Source organism: Macaca mulatta, chromosome 2 (assembly GCF_049350105.2).
Source record: "Macaca mulatta isolate MMU2019108-1 chromosome 2, T2T-MMU8v2.0, whole genome shotgun sequence".
Lineage (NCBI taxonomy): Eukaryota > Metazoa > Chordata > Mammalia > Primates > Cercopithecidae > Macaca > Macaca mulatta.
In genome coordinates this window covers 148,747,071-148,766,088 of record NC_133407.1, presented here as the reverse complement: position 1 = coordinate 148,766,088, position 19,018 = coordinate 148,747,071, and the positions used below count along the sequence as shown (strand labels likewise).

Genomic DNA, 19,018 nt, shown 5'->3' with positions numbered 1-19,018 from the left:
GTTAGCCGAGTCTGAGCATCTCGGAGGATGCGGCGCGGCGAGCGGCTGCAGGGACGCGCGCAAGGTGAACGCGGGGGCTGCGGCGCGCAGGTGAGGAGCTGGCCCAGGGAGGGGGCGATGGCGGGGCCCCGGCGGGGAGCGTGGCCTGCTGCCCCCGTCGCGGGCGCAGGCGACAAGGCCTGCACGGCGCCCACCCCCATCCAGCACACTGCGGGAAGGCGCGGAGCCAGGGAGAGCGGAGACGGAGGAGGAGAAGGAGGAGGAGGAGAGGTAACCCGAGATGGACCAGCTCCGAGGCTGCCCTGCAGCGGCCTCGCCCTGCCCCCAGGCCGGCCTCTCCCCAGTCCCTGCGACAGAGAGATCCGCCACCCCCACAGCCTCTCCAGCAGTGCGAGCCCAGGACTGGGCAAGCCCCGGCCTTGTCCGCAGGTGCCCACATCTCTTGGGTTGGCGGTGGTAGGCAGATGGCATGTTTATCTTTGGAGGCCCCATTCAGCCCTCCAAAGGCAAAGCGTTTTGGACCTCATGTGGAAGATGAGCCTCCGAGGGTTTCACAACCCCGATTGTGTCCACTCAGCTGTGTGACCTTGGGGGAGTTGCTCACCCTCTCTGAACCCCCGTTTCTTCTCCTTGTGAAATGGCTAGTCCCACACCTTGTATTGGGAGGGCGGAATGACATGTTGCTAAGCTTAGCACAGGAGCCTAACTGGGGAAGAACTAAACACAGGGGCACTGTTTTTAGCCAGTACCTGTGTTAGGGGCCTCTCAGCACACCCCTACTCTCAACCTTGGAGCTAAGCCCTGTCTCTGGGCCCCCAGCACCTATCCTAGACCAGGAGCAGCCCACGAGGCTCCGTGAATGTTTGAGAAATGAACTAACAAGGCTTTAAGACAGAGTCTAAACTCAGGTTTGGAGGATGGGACTCAGAGGTCTTTGAACCCCTTGAAATTGTCCACAACTTTTGGTGAGCCAGGATCGTTTCGCTGGGAGAGCATCAGGGATTTTCAGTGGCTTCTTAAGGTGTCTGTGAGCCACCACGGGTTAAGAGCCTGGAAGCTTTGGGGACAGCTGCTCCCCAGAGAGGAAAAGAGCAGGGCCTCTGCCCCCAAACACACGGAGGCCTCAGCTCTCGCACCCTCCATGCACCCTCTCCTGGTGGTACCTCCCTGGCCCACCGACAGGCTCTCAGGAACAGGAACTTTTAGGGGATATCCACCTGGGGCCAGGTATATACTGGAGGCTGCAGGTTTGAAATAAGAGATTATTATAGAATCAGACCAGGGTGACAAGTGCCCAGGAAGGTGAGGGAAAGAAGGCGGGAAGAGGAATGTCTAAGCTGAAACAAGTCACCATCCTATCTTACCTGGGTGTTTACACTGGCGTCTCTCTCCCCGTCTTTTTTTTTTTTTTTTTGAGCTGGAGTCTCGCTCTGTCGCCCAGGTTGGAATGCAGTGGTGCAATCTTGGCTCACTGCAACCTCCATCTCCTGGCTTTCAAGTGATTCTCCTGCCTCAGCCTTCTACGCAGCTGGGATTACAGGCACACACCACCATGCCTGGCTAATTTTTGTATTTTTAGTAGTGATGGGATTTCACCATGTTGGATAGCCTGGTCTCGAACTTCTGACCTCAAGTGATCCGCCCACCTAGGCCACCCAAAGTGCTGGGATTCCAGGTGTGAGCCACAGCACCTGGCCTCTCTCCGTTTTTTAAAACACGAATAAGGCTTTGTCATCCCCATGCTTTCCATCCCCACTAGCTGCCTGTGACATGTGGAATAAAATTCAGGTGCCACGTCGTGGCCTACAAGACACCTGTGACCTCACCTCCGCCTTCCTGATTTTCATTTCCTGTGCTCCAGCAGCACTTGTGTTCTTTTTTTTTTTTAGACAGAGTCTGACTCTGTCGCCCAGGCTGGAGTGTGATGGTATAATCTCAACTCACTGCAACCTCTGCCTCCCGGGTTCAAGTGATTCTCCTGCCTCAGCCTCCCAAGTAGCTGGGATTACAGACACCCGCCACCATGCTTGGCTAATTTTTGTATTTTTAGTACAGATGGGGTTTTGCCATGTTGGCCAGGCTGGTCTCAAACTCCTAGCCTCAAACAATGTACCAGCCTCAGCCTCCCAAAGTGCTGGAATTACAGGCCTGAGTCATTGTGCCCAGCCCACACTCCTATTATTTCTTGAACTCACCCAGCTCGTTCCTGCCTCAGAGCCTCTGTACTTGCTGTTCCCTCTGCTAAATGCCTTTTCCCCAAATCTTCAAAGAGCTGACTCTTTCTTATTCAGCATTTAGCTTAAATGTCACCTCAGAGAGGACATTCTGGTAACCCCTGTGTAAATGGCCTCTCATCCATCTCTTAGCCCTCTTTTATTTTCTTCATAGCTCATCTTATTTAAAAGTATGTATCATCGTCTCTCCCCTAGAATGCCGTTTGCGAGGGCAGTCTCATCAATGTTTTTCACTGCTTTATCATCAGGGCCTGGCACATAGTGTGTGTGCAAATTATTTGTTGAAATAGTTAAGGGGAATGGAGAGACAGAAAGCTTTCTGGACAGAGGGAAAAGTGAAAGGGTTCTAATGCATTTCAAGCGTCAGGTATGAACCTCGCCCATATGTGTTTGGTTATTTAAGTCTTATAAGAGCCGCCTCAAGTTAGACAGGCTTATTATCCCCCATTTTACTGATGGGGAAACTACGATGCAGAGAAGTCAAATGACTCCCCCAGGAAATGAAGATGTTGGGATTCAAACTCAGGCCCCTCCCCAAAGGCAGGTGCATATTCCTCTCCCTCTCCACCTCTCTCATTTTTGAAGTGGGCTTTAGGAATAACATTTCAGGCTGGGCGCAGTGGCTCATGCCTGTAATCCCAGCACTTTAGGGGGCCAAGATGGGCAGATCACTTGAGGTCAGGAGTTTAAGACTAGCCTGGCCAACATGGTGAAACCCTATCTCTTAAAAATATAAAAATTAGCCAGGTGTGGTGGCATATGTCTGTAACCCCAGCTACTCAGGAGGCTGAGGCAGGAGAATCACTTGAACCCGGGAGGCGGAGGTTGCAGCAGTGAGCCAAGATCACGCCACTGTACTCCAGCCTGAGCAACAGAGTGAGACTATGTCTCAAAAAAAAAAAAAAAAAAAAGAACAGGATTTCAGCAAGTGAAGGAGAAGGGAGAGAGCATTTCTGCAGAAGCAAAGGCATGGGAGTCACACAGTCCAGTGGATGTTGGAGGACAGATGAACAGCCTGTGGTGGCCAGGGTCTTGGAAGGCCAGGAGAGGAGCTTATGTTCTTTCCTGAGGGAAATGGGGAGCCACTGAAGGTTTTAAAGCAGGCAAGTGCCACATCCCGCAGTTTTAAAAGCAGAGAAGCTGCTGCCTTGCATTGTTTTTCTTTCCTGCCAGCCCCTTGAGGAAGGCATGGGGGCCCTCAGCCCTCACATGTCATTCCCCCTGTTTTTTTTTTTTTTTAGGCTCATCCAGTGAGGACTGGAAGGTGGGGGCTTTAGGCCCAGGCATCGGAGTAGACCATGGCCTCCAGCCCATGGGGCTGTGTATGTGGCTTTCTGCTGTTGTTGCTGCTGCCACTCCCGGGGACTGGCCCTGCCCTGGGGAGGGGCTTTCCCAGGCCACTTGAAAACTCCAAAACCCCTATAATTCCTGGAGCCCACCCTAAGGGCTCCTTGGGCTCAGAGCCCCACTCCTTTGACATCTTCCTGGACAACCCCAGAGCTGAGAGTCATAGGAACTCTGATGTCCGTCACGCCCCTGCTGACGAGATGCCTGAGAAGCCTGTAGCCTCTCCCCTTGGCCCAGCCCTGTATGGGCCCAAAGCAGCCCAAGGGGCTCAGAGAGAACGACCCCCAGTAACTGATGACCTCCAGATGGCTCGAGGACAAAGCTCCCACGGCTGGACAGGACCTCTGGATTCACAAGAGCTTCTGGAGCAAGAAGCAGTGGCTCCGCACCCAGTGGGCCACCCTCATCTCACTTTCATCCCTACAACTCCCAGACTTCAACTCAGGGTAGCCACAGTTCCTCCCTCCCTGCAGCATGGAGGCCAACAGGGACAGCAGCCACCTAGAGATGAGGGTCTGAAGGCCAAAACCAAGAGCAGGGTCCCACCCACTTCTCCCTCAGACTACCAGGGCCCACCCCACACCCTTGTTCCCCACTCAGGTACTGTCAAGAGGCCAGTCCTGGAAGGACAGGGTGGGTCTGAGGAACACTTCCAGGAGGCAGCTCAAGGCCCCCTCTTCACCCAGCAGGATCCAGCAGCCTCTGATGTTGGCTCAGTTCCCCCAGTTGAGGTGGTGTACTCTCAGGAGCCAGGGGCCCAGCCAGACTTGGCATTAGCCAGAAGCCTTCCTCCTGCTGAGGAGCTGCCGGTTGAGACCCCCAAGAGGGCTGGAGCTGAGGTGTCCTGGGAAGTCAGCTCCTCAAGTCCGCTGCCCAAGCAGGTTGACCTCCCTGATGCTAAGGATTCACCAGGACCCCAGCCCATGGATCCGCCTGCCTCAGAGGCTCCTGACGGGCCGTCCAAGCCAGGTTGGTGTCAGTGAGCGTGTTGAGTGATGTTCCGGGGCAGCTGGATGCCTCAATTCTGTTTGACCCTGGGTCCCTCTACGTCTCATTTTCCTCTCTGTGGCAAATGAAGGTGATTGTGACTCAATCCTGAGGGATTAGGAGCACCATAGGAGGGTCAGGTAACTACTGCTTAGTTATAGTCAGATGACTACTTTGTCATTTCAGAGATAGCAGCAATGAATGGAGCAGACCCCATCTCCCCCCAGCGGGTGAGAGGAGCCGTGGAGGCCCCAGGCACCCCCAAGCCCCTCATCCCTGGTCCCTCAGACCCTGGCCCAGCTGCAAACCGAACAGAGAGCCCCATGGGGGCCCTGCAGCCAGGTGAGGGCATGGCTGGGGTGTGGGGAGAGGGAGTGCTCTGTCTAGTAACTGAGAACCTCTGTTGGGGGTGTGTGAGGGGTGGAGGGCAGGGAATGAATGGAGACAATCACCTGCTTAAAGGAGTTGCCCAGGGCCTCCTTCAAACAGCCTAGGATAATAAATTCATACTCACTGGGAAATCTGGGAGAAGTCATTTGCCCTTTTGGGGCTAGAATGTTCTAATATGTAACATGGATATGTTTTAGAACAACAACAACAAAAAAATACAAAAATTAGCTGGGTGTGGTTGTGCATGCCTGTAGTCCCAGCGATTCTGGAGGTTGAGGTGGGAAATCCCTTGACCTGGAGGTCAAGGCTGCAGTGAGCCCTTATTGCACCACTGCACACCAGCCTGGATGACAGAGTGAGAACCTGTCTCAAAAAAAAAAAAAAAAAAAAAAAAGAAAGAAAGAAAGAAAAAGAAATTTCAATGCCCAAGCCACGTTCCAAGAAATTCTTATTCCTTGGCCTCCAGACGATTCTATTATGCAGCCCATGTGTTGAACTGCTGGGGTACTACCTCCCTGATAGTACCCTGAAATAAAAACGATAGGGGACATCCATTTAGCACTTACTGGGTGTTGGGCACCATGCTAAACATTCCGTCTTCTTCACAACCCAATGAGGCAGGTGCTGTTATCTCCATTTTGCAGATTTGCTTGGAAAAGTTAAATGACTTGCTAACCACACTAGAGGGTGATAGAAAATCAAAAGCACTTTTCAAAAGGCGATTTTAATATTGTTATCATTGCAGATGACGCCGAGGAGTGGCCGGGGCGCCCCCAAAGCCATCCCCCAGCACCCCCAGTCCAGGCCCCCTCGACGTCACGCCGGGGCCTCATTCGAGTCACCACACAGCGAGCCCTGGGCCAGCCTCCCCCTCCGGAGCCCTCAGCCAGCTCCATGGCTTCAGCCCCAGCCTCCAGCCCCCCAGCCAATGCCACTGCACCCCCGCTACGCTGGGGCCCCCTGCGGCGGGTCCTGAGCTTCTCCTGGGAGCTGCACGTCTACGGGGTGGGGGTGCTCTTTCTGCTGCCCGCGTTGTTGGCGCTGGCTGCGCTGGCAGCCGCCCCAGCAGGGCCCCGGCTGGCATTGGTGGCCGCGGTGCTGGTGCTCGTGGCTTCAGGGCTGCGATCCGCCTACATGCTTACCGACCCTTATGGCTCGCAGGCGCGGCTGGGCGTTCGCGGGGGCTTGGTGCTCTACAACCTGCCCTTCCCCTTGCTGCTCACGGCGCTGGCGGCCCTGACTCTGCTCGGCCTGGGCGCGGGGCTGCCGCCACCGCTGCAAAACCCACTCCTGCTGGGAGCAGTGGCGTTGGTGCATGGTGTGGGGTTGCTCGCGACAGACCTGCTGTCCACATGGTCTGTGCTCAACCTCCTTATGCAAGGCTTGTCGTGCGCCTGGGGCGCGGCCGTGGCTCTAGGCACGCTCTGCCTGTGCCGTCGCCGCCTGCTGGACGGCCCACGGGGCTGGGATGCCAGCCCGGGCCCTCGGCTGTTGGCCGTGGCGGGCGCGCTGGGGCTGCTGGCCAGCGGCTTGCAGCTGGCGGCTGCGCTCTGGCTGTACCCGGGCCCAGGTCGCGTGGGCCGCTTCTCGTGGGCCTGGTGGGGTGTCCACTTCTGGCTGCGCCTCCTGGAGCTGACATGGGCGCTCGCCCTGGCGCTGGCCGCGGTGGCTGCCGCGAGACCCAGGCCGCCCACGGAGCACGCTTGCTGGGCTAAGCTGATGCGGCTGGCGTGCCCGGCGCCGTCGGGCAAGAGCGAGGTGCCGGAGCGACCCAATAACTGCTATGCGCGGCCCAGCAGCGTTGGTGCAGGCAGCTTGGACATCAGCAAGAGCCTCATCCGCAACCCGGCGGAGAATGGGCAGCTGGCCACGCCCAGTTCAGGCGCCTGGGGCTCGGCTGCGTCGCTGGGTCGCGGACCCCAGGGTGGCCCAGGACTGTCCCGCAACGGTGTGGGACCGGCGCCATCGCTGAGCGAGCTGGATCTGCGGCCGCCATCGCCCATCAACCTGAGCCGTAGCATCGACGCCGCGCTCTTCCGCGAGCACCTGGTGCGAGACAGTGTGTTCAAGCGCTGCGGCCTCCGCGGCGTGGCCTCCCCGCCGCCTGGAGGCGCTGTGCGGGCGCGTCGGGGCAGCCATCCCAAAGCCGAGCTCGACGACGCTGGCTCCTCGCTCCTCCGCGGCCGCTGCAGGTCGCTCAGCGACGTGCGCGTGCGCGGGCCGGTCCCACAACACGTAGTGGAAGAGCCCGACGGGGCAGCCGCGGTGGCTTCTGGCAGCTCCCTGGACAGCTTCTCCAGGGGCTCACTCAAGATCAGTTGGAACCCCTGGCGCCACGGGCTGTCATCAGTGGACAGTCTGCCCCTAGATGAGTTGCCCAGCACAGTACAGCTACTGCCTGCCCCGACCCCAGCCCCTGACTCTACCGCTGCTCGGCCGGGGAACGGCCAGGGAGAGGTCCAGCCGCGCGGCAAGCCTGGGGAATCCCGCAGCGCCTCCAGTGATACCATCGAGCTTTGAGGAGCGGTCCTGACGCAGGGCTAGGACCCTGGCCGATGCCCACATGGCATGGCCGACTGGGACAGTTGAGCCTTTAAAAAATGGGTATCCTGGCCGGGCGCGGTGGCTCACGCCTGTAATCCCAGCACTTTGGGAGGCCAAGGTGGGCGGATCACGAGGTCACGAGTTCTTAGTCTCGAACATAGTGAAACCCTCGTCTCTACTAAAAATACAAAAAAATAGCCAGGTGGCACACGCCTGTAGTCCCAGCTACTCGGGAGGCTGAGGCGGGAGAACTGCTTGAACGGGAAGACGGAGGTTGCAGTAAGCCGAGACCACGCCATTGCACTCCAGCCTGGGTGACAGAGTGAGACTCCGTCTCAAAAAAAAAAAAAAAAAAAAGACATCCCCAGGCCTCCACCTGACGACAGCCCCCGGGGGACAGCCAGGTTTGAACTCACCCCACCCCCATGCCCTGTTTTTTGCTTTTAATATTTCTGGTTTTCAGCCGGTATTTTGCACAGAGGCCGTGTCTTATGCGGAATACAGGGTGGGTATGCATGGATTTGGGCATGAAGAACAGGGAGCAGGTGCCCCAGACTCCCCAACATGGAGTGATGAGCCTCGCTTGTCTAGACTGTCCTCTTTGTGCCAAAGAAATAAACCCTTAGGACTTGGCTCATGCTTCCCACTGGCCATGCCAGGATCCTGTATTCATAGAAGGAAGGAGAGACTGGAGGCCCTGCCTCCCAGTCATTCTAAGTCCTGTGTATTGGACAGAGGGGAGGACTCTGAGGAAAGGTTGCTTGAGGCTTGGAGGCCCTGGTCATAATGGCGACCACACTTATTGAACATCTCTTGTGTACTGTCCAGGTCTTCACATTTATGACCTAATTTAATTCTCATGTTAAGTCTGAGTGGAAAGCATTATGAAGCCCATTTGAGGAAAGAGAAGAGTGAAGTTCAGAGGCAAAAGTCATCTGTCCAGGGTCCTTTGCCAAATGACAGCTGGCATGGAACCATCCTAAGGCTGGTTCCTCTACCCTCCTTCTCCTAACAGCACTTCAGGAGCAACCTTCTCCTCTATCTTTTCTCCACTCACCATCAGGGAAGCCCTCAATTTCCCAGGATTCTAGGAAATTTCCCTAAGGTGGGGGGTGGTGGAACAGGTAGTAAGACTGAAGCCTTTTAACTTTCCAAGACCTTTCTTTATTTCCTGAGATGAATAAATAAATGGCAATGAGGGGTGGGGATGTGGTGAACACAGAACGAGCTGGCAGGAGGGGGCTGGCATGCAGCTGGCAGGAGGGGGCTGTGACGGCCCCACCACTGTGAGGACCCCCTCATCCTGAGCAGGGGCCAAAGCTCACTAGCAGCCACCATTAAGGAAAAACTTCTGAAATTCACACATTGTGAAGCCTGCCAGTCCCCGCCAGGTGAAGAACTCATGGTATCCACCTTCAGGGCTACTTTTTACCCTAGGGGCCTTGTCTGCCCAGACCTGGGTACCTGGGCTGCTCTGTAAGGCAGGTAGGGTTGCTTACCCCACTCTCAAAAATAAACCAAGCTGTCCTGAGTGTCCAGCAGGAGGGCAGCCCAAGCTCTGGGGGCAGCGTAGGTGGGAGGAGATCCTACAAGTGGTGGCCAAGATTATCTGCCCTTGATGAAGCCCTCCAGCACACGGTCACTGCGCTCTGACAACCAGTAGCCAGTCATGGCTGCCACAGCCCCGATGAAAATGGCAGTGAACACCAAGTCGCCCTTAGCAGCCAGCGTGGCCAGTGCACAGATGATGACGCCAAAGAACATCTGCTGCAGCACCACCAACTCGTCCTCTGTCATCTCTGAGAAGAAGCCCGCCGACTCTGCAGAGGAGCGAGAGATGCAGCCTGGCACTCGTATCCCTGTTCCTGGCAGTTCTTGGAGCCTCCCCAGAACTCCCATGCACCTGATCATCATGGCCACCAGGCCTGCCCAGCAAGCCAGGCACACAACATTTACTGCTCAAAACCACGCTGCAAGAGGCAGTTACCATCCCTGTCTCACTAAATGGGAAAGTGAGGCTCAGAGAGGTAAAGGGGTTGAACTTGCCAAGGCCATGTGGTAGACAAGTTGGGGGCAGAGCACTTATTACATGTATGAGTCTCATTCCACGGTCAGACTGTCTGGATTGGGATCTCAGCTCTGCAACTTGCTTGCCATATAGCCCTGGGAAAGTAGCTTCATCTCTCTGCATCTTAGTTTTTACATAGTTAGAATGGGGATGAGAACCCGACCTCCAGCGTCGGGCTGTTTCAGGGGTTAAATAAGTTAAGATGAGGAATGCACCTAGAACAGCATCTCACATAGTAATTGCTGGGGAAATGGTCCCTGCCATCACTGTTGTGATTACCCTGCATCTCACCACACCCCCAGCCTAGAACATCTCTCAGCAGGCCAGGGCAAACACTGGTCCCATTGGATAGATGAGGAAACAGGTTAGGGAGGCAGACTGATTTGATGCCAAGTCTGATTCCCTTTGTACCCTGGAAAGTGTAAGGCTGCTAAGAGCCAACCTGGAGATCAGATGTACAGCCTGGTCTCAGTGCAGCCTCCAGGGGGCTGGGTGGCAGTAGGGGTGGGGCAGGACTCGAGCTGCCACTGCTACCTGGGGAAGGGGCTTGCCTGCCCTCTATTTGAATGAGGACCTCCCCTCTCCCACCCCAGGGCTCACCTGGGATCTGCTCCTTCACACAGATGCCTTCCATCTGCTTGTAGCCCTCAGCACAGATGCAGCGATAACCGCCCTCGGTGTTTTCACACTGCTCATTCTCTCCCGGACACACCTCTGTCTCACACTCATCCACGTCTTGGGGGAAGGGAGGGGTCAGAGTCCTGCTAAGGCCCCCCACCCAGCACCCCGACTCCATCTTGTCCATCTCTCAACACTACCCTCTGCCCTTGCACAGGCAGCATTCCACCCTTCCTTCCCCATATTCCAGCCCTTTCACCATTCATGCTGGGTGAGGCACTCCCAGGTGCCTGTGTCCCATCAGCAGGAGACTCACCGAGACACTTGGAGCCCACCTGCTGGTAGCCAGGGCTACACTTCTTACAGCGACCTGGCCCTGCCCCCATGCAGCCTAGGCAGGCCTTGGCACAGTCTGGAGAGAGGAGAGAGATGAGGGTGAGATGTGCTCCTAGGCCCAGGAGAGCCATGCTCCAGAAGAGGAGGCCTGGGGGTGCTCTGAAGCCTGAGAAGGGGAAGGTTTGGAGGGACAGGTGTGGAGCAACTCCTCCTGCCCTCCTCACATCCCCACTGCAGAAGCAGACACTGACCTCGGCACTCATAGGAGCCCTCAGTATTCACGCAGAATTGGTCGGCTCCACAGTTGGCTCCCTCTGTGCCACACTCATCAATGTCTGCAGAGAGGTGAGCAGGGTGAGAATTTCGATCCCTATTTAGTAGGGAAGCTGAGGCCAGAGCCACTGGGGAATGGTCTTGCCTGGGATTAAATGGTATGGCAGGGACTGCAAGCTGTCTACCAACACAGAAGCAGACGTGCAGCTGGACTTCAGGCTGCCCAGCCAGAGACCACATTTTCCAATCTGTCTTGAAGCTAAGCGTGTCCCTGTGATTGAGTTGTGGCCAACAGGATGTAAACAGGAGTGGTGAGCTCCACTGTTATCTTGGTCTTAAAACAATGCTTAGACTCCTCAATGCACTTTCTTTCCCTTCTCCCTTCCTGAGTGCTGGGACATGGGACACGGAGATGCCCAGGACTCAGCTTCCACCATGCAGACAATGCCCAAGGGGATGATTGTGCAGGAAGTTACAGGAATGATCTGGGTACTGGAACGATTGTGACTAGCACAGCTCCCCTGCCAGCCTGGACTACTCACTTTGGGACTGTAATATGAGGAAAAAAAATAAACCTCTACCCTCTAGATTCTTTTTTTTTTTTTTTTTTTGAGATGGAGTTTTGCTCTCGTCACCCACGCTAGAGTGCAATGGTGTGATCTCAGCTCGCTATAACCTCTGCCTCCTGGGTTCAAGCAATTCTCCTGCCTCTGCCTCCCGAGTAGCTGTGATTACAGGCACCTGCCACCACGGCTGGCTAATTTTTGTATTTTTAGTAGAGACTGGGTTTGCCATGTTGGCCAGGCTGGTCTTGAACTCCTGATCTCAGGTGATCCACCCCCCTTCGGCCTCCCAAAGTGCTGGGATTAGAGGCGTGAGTGAGCCACCATGCCCGGCCAACCTGTATATTCTTTTTTTTTTTTTTTTTTTTGAGACGGAGTCTCGCTCTGTCACCCAGGCTGGAGTGCAGTGGTGCGATCTCGGCTCACTGCAAGCTCCGCCTCCTGGGTTTACGCCATTCTCCTGCCTCAGCCTCCTGAGTAGCTGGGACTACAGGCGCCCGCCACCGCGCCCAGCTAGTTTTTTGTATTTTTAGTAGAGACGGGGTTTCACCGTGGTCTCGATCTCCTGACCTTGTGATCCGCCCGCCTCGGCCTCCCAAAGTGCTGGGATTACAGGCGTGAGCCACCGCGCCCGGCTAACCTGTATATTCTTTAAGCCACAGTCTTTTGAGGATTTTTGTTATAACAGCTTAGCCTCTACTCTAGTCTAAGTAAGTGGCTAGGCTGGGACCAAACCAAGTCTTAAACCCAGGTTTCCTGACCCCAAGTTCAGGGTCCTCATTCTCCTGGCCAACCCTTCCTCAATTTTTTTTTTTTTGAGATGGAGTTTTGCTTTGTTGCTCAGGCTGGAATGCAGTGGCGCGATCTTGGCTCACTGCAAGCTCCGCCTCCCGGGTTCATGCCATTCTTCTGCCTCAGCCTCCTGAGTAGCTAATTTTTTGTATTTTTAGTAGAGATGGGGTTTCACTGCGTTAGCCAGGATGGTCTCGATCTCCTGACTTCGTGATCTGCCCTCTTTGGCCTCCCAAAGTGCTGGGATTACAGGCGTGAACCACCGCGCCTGGCCCCTTCCTCAATTTTTTTTTTTTTTTTTTTTTGAGATGGGGTCTCGCTCTGTCACCCAGGCTGGAGTGCAGTGGCCGGATCTCAGCTCACTGCAAGCTCCGCCTCCCGGGTTCACGCCATTCTCCTGCCTCAGCCTCCCGAGTAGCTGGGACTACAGGCGCCCGCCACCTCGCCCGGCTAGTTTTTTGTATTTTTTAGTAGAGACGGGGTTTCACCGGGTTAGCCAGGATGGTCTCGATCTCCTGACCTTGTGATCCACCCGTCTCGGCCTCCCAAAGTGCTGGGATTACAGGCTTGAGCCACCGCGCCCGGCCCCCTTCCTCAATTTTTAAGACTTGGCCAAAGTAGCACCTCCTCCAAGAAGCCTTTCCTGATTCCCCATCACCACTTCCACTGAACTAGATCAGAGGCATCTCTCACTGTACACAGGGACTATACTACACAGTACCTGTGTACTGGACTGTAAGTATCTGGTTACTTGTCTGCCTTCCCAGCCAGGTTGAGATCTCCATGAAGGTGAGGCCTAGGCTAGTTTAGCCCAGGCTTGTGTTGAGAGAATGAAGGACCAAGCCCAGGCCCCTGCCCATCTTCCTCAGACCTAGCTAGAGCCCCACTTACCTACACACTTGAGGTGGTGCAGGGCCCAGCCCTTCTTGCATTGCAAACAGTTTGATTCCTCAGGTCCTGAGCATCGGGCACAGGGGCCAAAACAAGCTGGGTGGAATGGGGGCAGCATGAGGATAGGCAGGCAGGTACCCCATCTGCCCCTGCCCAGTGCCACACCTTTTGGCTACCTACCCGAACATACCAGATGGCTGGCGTTGCGTTCTGCCTCGAAGTAGCCAAGGCCACACTGGCCACAGGCCTCACCCCCGTAGCCGGCTTGGCAGTCACACTGCCCGCTGCCCCCTCGTGTCCCTTCCCCTTCACACTGCCCGTAGCCACCACAGGGCCTCTCTGTGCCCCCAGGACAGGCTGTGGGAAGACACCAAACCAGGTGAGGTCGTCTATACAACCTTGACATACAAGAGAATATTTTCTGCTCTGCATATCAGTAACATTTTTGGAGAAGACAATTAATTTTAGTGACATAATATTTTGTCATAAAAGTGAAATTTACTTAACCAATTTCCTCTTGTGGAACAATCAGATTTTACAAACCTTTTATTTATTTATTTATTTTTAGTGACAGGGTCTTGCTCTGTTTCCCAGGCAATGACATGATCATAGCTCACTGCAGCCTCGAACTCCTGGGCTCAAGCAATCCTCCCACCTCAGCCTAGGGGGACTACAGTACAGGCTGCACTACCATGCCCCACCTTTTTTTTTTTTTTTTTTTAAAGAGACAGGGTCTTGCTATTTACCCAGGCTGGTCTCTCAAACTCCTGGCCTCAAGTGATCCTCCTGCCTCAGCCTCCCAAAGTGCTGGGTTTACAGGCACGAGCCACTGCAACAAATATTTTCTTTTTTTTTTTTTTTTTTTTTGAGACAGAGTCTCGCTCTGTCGCCCAGGCTGGAGTGTAGTGGCGTGATCTTGGCTCACTGTAAGCTCCGCCTCCTGGGTTCATGCCATTCTCCTGCCTAAGCCTCCCGAGTAGATGGGACTACAGGCGCCCGCCACCACACCCGGCTAATTTTTTGTATTTTTTAGTAGAGACAGGGTTTCACCGTGTTTGCCAGGATGGTCTCGATCTCTTGACCTCATGATCCGCCTGCCTCGGCCTCCCAAAGTGCTGGGATTACAGGCGTGAGCCACTGCGCCCGGCCAATAGTTTCTTTTACAAAGACTGAATTTGCCATTTTTGCAGCTACCTCTTTATCTGTAGCTTCAGGAAACACTGTTCTAAAAGAGGCTGGTAGTAAGTTTGGCTCTTGTGCCAGGACTGTGTGTGAGGATAGATGGTGACCATGGGGGCTCCAGGGCAACACCCGCCCCTCCCCAGGAAGATACCATAGTCCGATCTGGCATGGGAAATGAAGGGGCTGGGGGCTCTATCATTTCTTTAATACATGATGATAACCATACTGCATCTGACTCAGTGTAGCCCCTGTGCTTTCTCCAAGCCTTTCCCCACTGATTTGCCCATCTCCCCAGCCCTGTGAGGCGGGCAAGAACTGAGGTCCAGAGAAGTTATCTGAGTAGCCTGAGTTCACACAGCTAGCTAGGGACAGAGCCAGGACTGGATACCTGGACTTGGCAGTCCCCTCCCATCCCCAAGAGCAACTTAAAAACTCACGAAGGCAGGAGGGCCCAAAGGTGCCTGCGGGGCAGCAGAGCTTCAGGGAATCTGAGCACAGCCACTGGAACAGGTCCGGGGCCTCCTGCTGCCTGAGGCAGGGGCAGGGTGGAGGGAAGTGGGGAGGAGGCGCTGAGATAGTGTCAGAAGTGCTGTTCCCATTCCCCCACGCCTGAATCTGTGATTCAACCCAGCTTGGACATAAGACCCAAAAGGCCATCTGACCAATGCCCTTTCCCCATTTGGCAGAGGGGTAAACTGAGGCTCAAGTGGAGCACAAGTCCCCCTGCAAGTCCTTAGCAGATCTGGGTTTGGAAGGAGCAGAACCAGGACATGGCCCCCAGCATGCACCCCCCTGCTTCTTGGCCAAGTCAAGGCCTTATCACCAGGCCCCACCTGTGACCCACTCCCAGGGAAGGCCCCCTTGCCACTCACTTGTGAAACCACCAGCTCTCCACCAGCTCCTCACTCAGCTCCAGCAGGCGGTGGCACTCGAAGTCCGACTTGCTGCACACGCCCTCCAGCACCTCTACCAGGCGGGTCTCACTGACCAGACAGGGCAGGGCTGGTGGGAAACACGCCCCATCCTGCCCACCACCCTCCTCAGGTCTCTCTCTACCCTTCCTCGTGCCGTGACAATATGAAAGGAAAGGCCATGAGGTACAATAGAAGGGATCATGGTTCTGGGAAGCAGACGGACCTGGGTTCAAATCTAGTGGTAGGACCTTGGGCAAGTCACTTAACTTCTTTGAACCTCTTTGTTTTGTCATCTGTAAAATGGGGACAACAATACCTTCCCTGCAGGTTTGTTGTAACATACATCAGTTCCTGCATCTGAGCAATGGAATATAATACCCTTGCTGGGTAGATATAGCTAAAAATACATCCTATAACAAGTGTTGGCAGGGATGTGGAGAAATTAGAATCCTCCCACACTGCAGATGGGAATAAAAAATGGCATCACCATTGTGGAAAAGCAGTTCCTCAATAAGTTAAACATGGAATTGCCATAGAACCTGCCAATTCCACTACTGGATATAGACCCAAAAGAATGGAAAACAGGTGTTCAAATGAAAACTTGTACACAATGTTCACAGCAGCACTACTCACAACAGCCAAAAGGTAGAAACAATGCAGATGTCCATCAACTGATGCATGGATAAACAAAATGTGGTACAGCCAAACAAGAATATTATTCAGCCATAAAAAGGAATAAGTATTGATATATGCTACAGCATGGGTGAACCTTGAAAACATTATGCTAAGTGAAACTAGCCAGACACAAAAGGCCATATATTTTATGATTCCAATGAAATCAGCAAATCCATAATTTCTGCTTGACTAACACAAATTAGTGATTGCCAAGAGCCAGAGGAAGGGGAGAATGGGGAGTGGCTGTGTAACAGGTATAGGATTTTTTGGGGGGTAATGAAAATGTTCTGGAACTACATAGTGGTGATGGTTGCACAACATTGTAAATGTTATTAAATGTCCTTAATGGGAAATTTTTTATGTGTATTTTACCACAATTAAAATATATATATATATATATATAAATATTTGATGCCTTATATCCTGTATTTAAAGGGTCTTACACAGTGCCTGGCATATAGGAAGTGATTTTAAAAAGCAAGTAATGCAGGAGCCATTACAAAGCTGGAAGTGCCTCTGGGGTTGTCTTAGCCAATGCCCTCATTCCTGAATGAGGAAACTCATGCCCGGCAAAGGAAAAGAGAAAATGACCAATGTTACATAATAACAAACCTTTATTTCTAGTGGGCATCCCAGTTAAGCCCTTTCCACACTCCTATGAAATAGGCAAACCAGGTATTAATATCCCCATTTTACAGGCGAAGAAACTGTGGCTCTGAGAGGTTAAGAACCAACAATCAGGTCTAACTCTGAGCCTTTGCTGACTCCTCTTCCATTTGACTTTGAAAAGCTGGAGGCTCAGGACAGGGCTCAGGGCTTGGCTTTCTGTATCCTTCCCATGCCTTTCTTTACATACTGACTATATAATGGCTTTCTGTATTATATATACTGACTATATAATGGCTCTCCTCATAATGACTTTCTTTACATACTGACTATATAATGATGACTCTCAAATTCCTGTTTCCAATTCCTACTCTTTTCTGAATTCCAGATTTGGATGGAGTCTACCTGGATGTCTAATGGACATTTCAGCCCAATACATTCAAAGAACACCACATCCCACCCCTCCCCTAAACCTTCTCAGTTTCCCATCTCACCATCTTAGAAAACAGCTGCACTATTCACCCAGTTGCTCAGGCCCAAAATCTAGTAAGCATCTTTTATTCTACCGTTTCTCTATACCCATAATGAATCTATCACCAGGTCCTATTGTTCTCTCTGCAAAATATACCCAGACTGTGACCCCTTCACCATGTCCTCCACTAGATACTACACTAGCTCGTATTGCCTTCATACCTAGATGATGCACTTGCCTCCCAAACTGGTCTCCCTGCTTCCTCCACCCTTGCCCCTTACAGTCTGTTTGCTACATAGCAGTGTGAGTAATCTTTAAATGTATAAAGAAGACAGTATCACTTTTTCTGCTCATAACCTTCCAAGAGCTTCCCATTACACTCCAAAAAAAAAATCTAAACTCTTTTCTGTAGTCTTTGAGGCCTAAGCCTCCGCCTTCACCTTCTACCACTCTCCCCTTTGCTCACTCCACTCCAGCCACTTCTCGAATACACCAAGCTCAGTCCCATCCTCTGCCCTAAGCCTCCGCCTTCACCTTCTACCACTCTCCCCTTTGCTCACTCCACTCCAGCCACTTCTCGAATACACCAAGCTCAGTCCCATCCTCTGCCCAATTTCCTTCCTGTCACATAGCTCGCTTCTTCACTTCAGGTCTCACTGTTCAAATGCCACATCTTGAACACGCTGCCTCCCACCATCCTGCAGTCTACTGTGCTTCACTGTTTGTTCTTTCATCTGACATAATATTATTCACTTATTCATTGCTTGTCTTCTCTACTAGAATGTGAGCTCCAGGAAGGTGGGATTTTGCTTGCCTTGTTTACTGCTATACTATAGATGTTCAGTGCTATTTGTTGAATGAATAAGTGCTCCCCAAGAGTTCCTAGCCCTCCACCAATAGAGCAGAGATTTGGCAGGGAGGGGAATATACACCCATTCCCCCAGCAGCCCCTTACCTGTCTTTGTATTTGGACAACTTCTCTTCCTCCCAGGCAGTGTTTCCACCTCCAAAGTTGTCCCGGATGGTTCTCTCCAGGCCCTGGAAACAGAAAATTAGTAATAGCTAAGTACAGTGCCTGGCACATGCTAGCACTTCACTGTTCTACTGACCAGGAAACTGAGGCACAGAAAAGCAACTTGCCTAGGGCCATACAACTAGTAAGAGACCAAAATGAAACTTGAATCCACGCAGATTTGCATCCCAGAGTTCCCCACTCTAAATCGCTGTGTTCCCCTCCAACGAGGCTGCTGGTGCACCCACCTTGTTGAAGCTGTCAACCAGTCCCCGGCAGGTATGACACGGATGGGGCTGAGGCGGGGGAGAAGACTGGGGAGGTGGAGAGGGCTGGAGCCAGATGGGGTCTGGGAGGCTGAGGAAGAGGCTCAGGCCCCAGAGCACAGCTGGGACCAGGCCCTTCGGGAGCCATAGGGCCATCTTTACCCAGGCTGGGGACCTGCAGAAAGAGGGCGTGGAGAGGCTTCACTGGAGTCAGGCCCCACGCGAGAAAGAAAAAGGTCTGTTCTGAGGTGCCGTGGCGTTGGGAAGTGCGTTATTACAAGCAAAAGAGGCCAAACTGGGTACTGCAGGGGCTGTGGGGATGGGTGGGGAAAGGCGCATAAGATGCAATTCCAGAAGAGAAATAAGTTATCCCCGTTAGCATGGGGGTGGGGAGAGGAAAGTGGCCTCGCTCCTTGGCAAGGGGGCAGAAGTCAGCCTCTTGTTTGAGGGTCTGATAAAGGCTATTAGGGGCCGGATCCGCAGAATTAGGGAGAAGAGATCAGATTCCAAGTACTGAAGGAGAGGAGGCCAGAGGGGTTGTTTTGGGGGAGGTGTCCGGAACCCCGGGCTTTGGGGGAGGAGCCCGGATCCGGATATGAAGGGAAGGGGTCAGATTCAGGGCCTCGCAGAAGGGCAAAGGCACGGCCCACGAGCTGGCAGAGAAGGATCCAGACCCTCGTAAACCACGGAGGAGGAAGAACCGACCGCCCCAGCCCACGGGCGCCGTGAGCCGTCTCCTCACCGCGTAGCTGCCACAGCCTGCGTAAAACGCACAACCCCCACCCGCGCTGCAGTCCCGGGGGCGGAGCGTGCCGCCCAGCCAATGGTGACGGGCCATGTGCCATTAC

At 53.7% G+C, this 19,018-nt stretch overlaps 2 protein-coding genes across 5 annotated transcripts; one reads left to right on the top strand and one right to left on the bottom strand.

Moving 5' to 3' along the window:
* On the top strand, nucleotides 1–8,135 carry PRRT3 (proline rich transmembrane protein 3). 2 transcript variants are annotated; one of them, XM_028844418.2, is made up of 4 exons: nucleotides 1–90; nucleotides 4,271–4,550; nucleotides 4,755–4,910; nucleotides 5,704–8,135. In XM_028844418.2, exons 1-4 carry the CDS (start codon nucleotides 28–30, stop codon nucleotides 7,476–7,478), a joined length of 2,274 nt encoding a protein of 757 aa, XP_028700251.1. In that variant the 5' UTR covers nucleotides 1–27; the 3' UTR covers nucleotides 7,479–8,135. The 2 variants fall into 2 exon arrangements, with proteins under 2 accessions (XP_028700251.1, XP_001091855.3); XM_001091855.4 differs by having other exon boundaries at nucleotides 3,476–4,550.
* Nucleotides 8,136–8,619: 484 nt separating this feature from the next.
* Nucleotides 8,620–18,940, bottom strand: CRELD1 (cysteine rich with EGF like domains 1). Of its 3 annotated transcripts, none has more exons than XM_015130260.3 (11): nucleotides 18,913–18,940; nucleotides 18,153–18,345; nucleotides 17,848–17,930; nucleotides 15,098–15,208; nucleotides 14,663–14,754; nucleotides 13,224–13,400; nucleotides 13,044–13,139; nucleotides 10,776–10,859; nucleotides 10,505–10,600; nucleotides 10,171–10,305; nucleotides 8,644–9,322 (listed from the first exon to the last, which is right to left on the bottom strand). In XM_015130260.3, exons 2-11 carry the CDS (start codon nucleotides 18,324–18,326, stop codon nucleotides 9,108–9,110), a joined length of 1,263 nt encoding a protein of 420 aa, XP_014985746.1. In that variant the 5' UTR covers nucleotides 18,327–18,345; nucleotides 18,913–18,940; the 3' UTR covers nucleotides 8,644–9,107.
* Nucleotides 18,941–19,018: the final 78 nt, after the last annotated feature.

Coding starts and splice junctions, on each gene's coding strand:
- CRELD1 (XM_015130260.3), bottom strand. CDS start 18,326: ATGGCCCTATGGCTCCCGAAGGGCCTGGTCCCAGCTGTGCTCTGGGGC. Junction 13,401..14,662: donor CTTTGGGCCCTCCTGCCTTC/GTGAGTTTTTAA, acceptor GTCTTCCCACAG/CCTGTCCTGGGGGCACAGAG. Junction 10,306..10,504: donor GGTGGGCTCCAAGTGTCTCG/GTGAGTCTCCTG, acceptor CCTTCCCCCAAG/ACGTGGATGAGTGTGAGACA.
- PRRT3 (XM_001091855.4), top strand. CDS start 3,533: ATGGCCTCCAGCCCATGGGGCTGTGTATGTGGCTTTCTGCTGTTGTTG. Junction 4,551..4,754: donor TGACGGGCCGTCCAAGCCAG/GTTGGTGTCAGT, acceptor TTGTCATTTCAG/AGATAGCAGCAATGAATGGA. Junction 4,911..5,703: donor CATGGGGGCCCTGCAGCCAG/GTGAGGGCATGG, acceptor TTATCATTGCAG/ATGACGCCGAGGAGTGGCCG.